Source organism: Opisthocomus hoazin, chromosome 5, assembly GCF_030867145.1.
Source record: "Opisthocomus hoazin isolate bOpiHoa1 chromosome 5, bOpiHoa1.hap1, whole genome shotgun sequence".
Classification (NCBI taxonomy): domain Eukaryota; kingdom Metazoa; phylum Chordata; class Aves; order Opisthocomiformes; family Opisthocomidae; genus Opisthocomus; species Opisthocomus hoazin.
In genome coordinates this window covers 772,802-778,117 of record NC_134418.1, presented here as the reverse complement: position 1 = coordinate 778,117, position 5,316 = coordinate 772,802, and the positions used below count along the sequence as shown (strand labels likewise).

Below are 5,316 nucleotides of genomic sequence, written 5' to 3'. Positions count from 1 at the left end.
CCGGCTCGGTGGGGGCTCGGGCAGCGACGCCCACGACCACGGCGGGGGTCCGGGGGGGACCACGCTGGGTTTATTGAGCGAGGGGAAGGGGTTTCGCCCCGCCTCGGGACCCACGCCCCTTCGGCAGCTGTCCCTGACCGCCCTCCGCGTGGTCCCTTGGGGTCTGGGGGGGTCGAGGGTGCTGCCCGCAGCCGGCGGGGTGGGCGCGGGGCTGGGGGGGTCACAGGGCCGTGGTGGCTGCCCCCGATGCCCGGCCCTCGCGTGGGTAGAACTCGGCCAGGACGCTCTCGGGGATGCGCTTCAGCAGCTGCCGGGGGAAGATGCGCAGCAGCTGCCAGCCCAGGTCCAGCGACTCGAAGATGGTCCGGTTCTCGTAGGGACCTGGGTGAGGACAGGGCCCACCCTCAGCCAGTCTGCTGGTGGCACCGAACTGGGAGCAGTGGTGGGCACCAGCAGGCTGTGCTGGATCCAGTGTGACCTGGGCAGGTGGAGAGCTGGGCAGAGAGGAACCTGATGGGGTTCAACCAGGGCAAGGGCAGGGTCCTGCCCCTGGGGAGGAACAACCCCAGGCACCAGGACAGGCTGGGGGGGACCTGCTGGAGAGCAGCTCTGAGGGACTGGGAGTGCTGGGGGACGACAGGGTGACCATGAGCCAGCAGCGTGCCCTGGGTGCCCAGAAGGCCGATGGGATCCTGGGGTGCATGAGGAGGAGTGTGGGCAGCAGGGCAAGGGAGGTTCTCCTTCCCCTCTGCTCTGCCCTGGGGAGGCCCCAGCTGCAGTGCTGGGTCCAGTGCTGGGCTCCCCAGTTCAAGAAAGGTGAGGAGCTACTGGAGAGAGCCCAGCGGAGGGCTGCGAGGATGAGGAGGGGACTGGAGCATCTCTGCTGCGAGGAGAGGCTGAGGGAGCTGGGCTTGTTCAGCCTGGAGAAGAGAAGGCTGCGAGGGGACCTTCGAAATGCCCCTAAATATCTGCAGGGTGGGGGTCAGGAGGACGGGGCCAGACTCTTCCCAGTGGTGCCCAGCGACAGGACAAGGGGCACCGGGCACAAACTGGAGCAGAGGAAGCTCCAGCTGAAGATGAGGAAGAACTTCTTCCCTCTGAGGGTGCCGGAGCCCTGGCCCAGGCTGCCCAGGGAGGCTGTGGAGTCTCCTTCTCTGGAGATATTCCAGCCCCCCTGGCCGCGGTGCTGTGCCCCCTGCTCTGGGTGACCCTGCTTGGGCAGGGGGCTGGGCTGGGGGACCCCAGAGGACCCTGCCAAACCCACCATGCTGGGATTCTGTGATTCTGTGACCTGGGAAGGGAGGTGTCAGGGTGGGGAGATCCTGGGGGGTCCGCTCCAGCCCCGAACCCCCCCCCCCGTCGCGGTCCCGGGCCGGGGTCCGGCCGCCCCCTCACCCTGGTTGATGAACTGCTTCTCGAACTTCTGGAGGAACTCCAGGTAGAGCAGGTCGTCGGGCGACAGCGCCTCTTCCCCCACCACCGCCTTCATGGCCTGCACGTCCTTCCCGATGGCGTAGCAGGCGTACTGCGGGACGGGGCCGTCAGCACGGACGGACGGACGGACGGACGGACGCTCCCCGCCGGGCAGGGGGCAGCCGGGGCAGGACCACCCGCCAGCGCTCGGCCCTTCGCCGCGTCACCCTGCGCCTCGCTGACCGCTTTGCGAAGCCCCCCGCTCTCTGCAGCACCCACGATTATACTTAGATATAATAATATCTATTATTATATTTAATTTATAGGCATTAATAGGCACCACGTGGGTAGAACCCCGCCGTCCGCCGGGGGTTCTTGCGGCAGGACGAGCGATGTCTCTACGGATTTTCCGCTCCCCGGGGCAAAGCGTCCCCCCAGCGTCCCCCCAACTCCCCCCTGACACCAGGGAGGTGCCAAAAATCAGCGCTCGAGTCCGTGGCGGCCAAGGGCAGCGAGGTCTCAGCCCCGAGGAGGGCTCGGAAGGGACCCCGCTGCCCCCCATGGCCTCGTGTCCCCCCCCCCCAACCCCTACCAGCTGGTTGGAGACGTCGCCGTGGTCCCTCCTGGTCATGCCCTCGCCGATGGCCGACTTCATCAGGCGGGAGAGGGAGGGCAGCACGTTGATGGGGGGGTAGATCTGCAGGGGGAGAGGAGACCCCCACCACCACGCTCACCCGCTGCCCTGCCCCCAGCACCCCCCCCCCCCCGTCGCCCCGCTCTCGGGTGGGTTCCAGCCCCACGGCGGGGAAGGGGCGCGGGACCCACCTGCCGGTTGTGGAGCTGCCGGTCGACGTAGATCTGGCCCTCGGTGATGAAGCCCGTCAGGTCGGGGATGGGGTGCGTGATGTCTGCGGGGGGAGCGGGTGCCGTCAGCCCCGAAAGCGGGACCCGGCCGTGCCCCGTGCCGGGGGGGGGGGACCGGAGCAGCACGGCCCCGGCCAAGCTGCCCCAGCCTGCGGTTCCACCCGGAGGAACCACACGGGGGGGGTGGGAAAATGACCCTAAAGCGAGCTCTGCCACCCCGACAGATCCCAGGGGCTCCCCCAAAACCGGATTCATCAGAACGGCGCGGCTGAGGGCACCGAACTGGGAGGAGCGGTGGATCCAGAGACCTGGGCAGGTGGAGAGCTGGGCAGAGAGGAACCTGATGGGGTTCAACCAGGGCAAGGGCAGGGTCCTGCACCTGGGGAGGGACAACCCCAGGCACCAGGACAGGCTGGGGTGGCCCTGCTGGAGAGCAGCTCTGCGGAGAGGGACTGGGAGTGCTGGGGGACGACAGGGTGACCATGAGCCAGCAGCGTGCCCTGGGTGCCAAGAAGGGCAATGGGATCCTGGGGTGCATGAGGAGGAGTGTGGGCAGCAGGGCGAGGGAGGTTCTCCTGCCCCTCTGCTCTGCCCTGGGGAGGCCCCATCTGCAGTGCTGGGTCCAGTGCTGGGCTCCCCAGTTCAAGAAAGATGAGGAGCTACTGGAGAGAGTCCAGCGCAGGGCTGTGAGGATGAGGAGGGGACTGGAGCATCTCTGCTACGAGGAGAGGCTGAGGGAGCTGGGCTTGTTCAGCCTGGAGAAGAGAAGGCTGAGAGGGGACCTTAGAAATGCCTCTAAATATCTGCAGGGTGGGGGTCAGGAGGATGGGGCCAGACTCTTTCCAGTGGTGCCCAGCGACAGGACAAGGGGCAACGGGCACAAACTGGAGCAGAGGAAGCTCCAGCTGAACCCGAGGAAGAACTTCTTCCCTCTGAGGGTGCCGGAGCCCTGGCCCAGGCTGCCCAGGGAGGCTGTGGAGTCTCCTTCTCTGGAGATATTCCAGCCCCCCTGGCCGCGGTGCTGTGCCCCCTGCTCTGGGTGACCCTGCTTGGGCAGGGGGCTGGGCTGGGGGACCCACAGAGGGCCCTGCCAGCCCTGGCCACGCTGGGATTCTGGGATCCTGGGATGCTGGGATTCTGGGACTCTGTTTCCCAGCCCGGCGGTTGGTTTCCCGCAGTGGGCACAGCGGTGGCACCCGCACCCCCCGGGGACCCCCCGGGGACCCCCCGGCGCCGCTGACCGTCGTTGGGCATGGTGAGGATGGGGATCTGGGTGATGGAGCCGCTCCTGCCCTCCACGCGCCCGGCCCGCTCGTAGATGGTGGCCAGGTCCGTGTACATGTAGCCGGGGAAGCCGCGGCGGCCGGGCACCTCCTCCCTGGCCGCGGACACCTGCGGGACGGGGGTGGGCGCAGCGCCGGAGGGGGCTCGGGCACCCCCGGCACCCCAAGAACTGCCCAGCACCCCAAGCACTCCAGGCATCCCGAGTACCCCAAGTATCCTAGGAACCCCGAACACCCCCAGCACCCTGGGCACCCTGAGTATCCCAGGTACCCCGAGAACCCCAACCACCCCCCAGCACCCTGAGCACCCCAGGTACCCCGAGAACCCCAAGCACCCCCCAGTACCCTGAGCACCCTGGGCACCCCAGGCATCCCAAGTACCCCAAGTATCCTGGGAGCCCTGAGCATCCCTAGCACCCGGGGCACCCTGAACACCCCAGGTACCCCGAGAACCCCAACCACCCCCCAGCACCCTGAGCACCCTGGGAACCCCAAGAACTGCCCAGCACCCTGGGAACCCCAGGCATCCCAAGTACCCCAAGTACCCCAAGTATCCTGGGAACCCCAGGTACCCCTGAGAACCCCAAGCACCCCAGGAACCCCAAGTATCCTGGGCACCCTGAGCACCTCCAGCACCCGGGGCACCCCAGGAAACCCAGGCATCCCAAACACCCCCAGCACCCCAGGTACCCTGAGAACCCCAAGCACCCTGGGAACCCCAGGCACCCCAAGTGCCCCAAGTATCCTGGGCACCCCGAGCACCCCAGGCACCCTGAGCACACCAGGCACCCCGAGAACTGCCCAGCACCCCAAGCACTCCAGGCATCCCAGGTACCCCAAGTATCCTAGGACCCCGAACACCCCCAGCACCCGGGGCACCCTGAGCATCCCAGGTACCCCGAGAACCCCAACCACCCCCCAGCACCCTGAGCACCCTGGGAACCCCAAGAACTGCCCGGCACCCTGGGAACCCCAGGCGTCCCAAGTACCCCAAGTATCCTGGGAACCCTGAGCACCCCAGGTACCCCGAGAACCCCAACCACCCCCAGCACCCTGAGCATCCCCAGCACCCTGAGCACCCTGGGAACCCCAAGAACTGCCCAGCACCCTGGGAAGCCCAGGCACCCCAAGAACCCCGAGCACCCTGGGAACCCAGGCACCCCAAGTACCCCAAGTATTCTGGGAACCCCGAGAACCCCAGCACCCTGAGCACCCCCAGCACCCAGGGCACCCTGAACACCCCAGGTACCCTGAGAACCCCAACCACCCCCCAGCACCCTGAGCACCCTGGGAACCCCAAGAACTGCCCAGCACCCTGGGAACCCCAAGCACCCCAGGTACCCCAAGTATCCTGGGAACCCCCAGCACTGCAGGTACCCTGAGAACCCCAAGCACCCTAGGAACCCCAGGCACCCCAAGTGCCCCAAGTATCCTGGGCACCCTGAGCACCCCAGACACCCTGAGCACACCAGGCACCCCGAGAACTGCCCAGCACCCCAAGCACTCCAGGCATCCCAGGTACCCCAAGTATCCTAGGAACCCCGAACACCCCCAGCACCCGGGGCACCCTGAGCATCCCAGGTACCCCGAGAACCCCAAGCACCCCCCAGCACCCTGAGCACCCTGGGAACCCCAAGAACTGCCCAGCACCCTGGGAAGCCCAGGCACCCCAAGAACCCCGAGCACCCTGGGAACCCCAGGCACCCCAAGTACCCCAAGTATTCTGGGAACCCCCGAGAACCCCAGCACCCTGAGA

General features: G+C 67.4%; 1 protein-coding gene across 1 annotated transcript; it reads right to left on the bottom strand.

The window, feature by feature from the left end:
• Positions 1-220: 220 nt before the first annotated feature.
• ATP6V1B1 (ATPase H+ transporting V1 subunit B1) lies at positions 221-3,759 on the bottom strand. Its single transcript, XM_075422030.1, has 5 exons — positions 3,519-3,759; positions 2,239-2,321; positions 2,006-2,110; positions 1,396-1,525; positions 221-381 (listed from the first exon to the last, which is right to left on the bottom strand). Exons 1-5 carry the CDS (start codon positions 3,757-3,759, stop codon positions 221-223), a joined length of 720 nt encoding a protein of 239 aa, XP_075278145.1.
• Between the last annotated feature and the right edge of the window lie 1,557 nt (positions 3,760-5,316).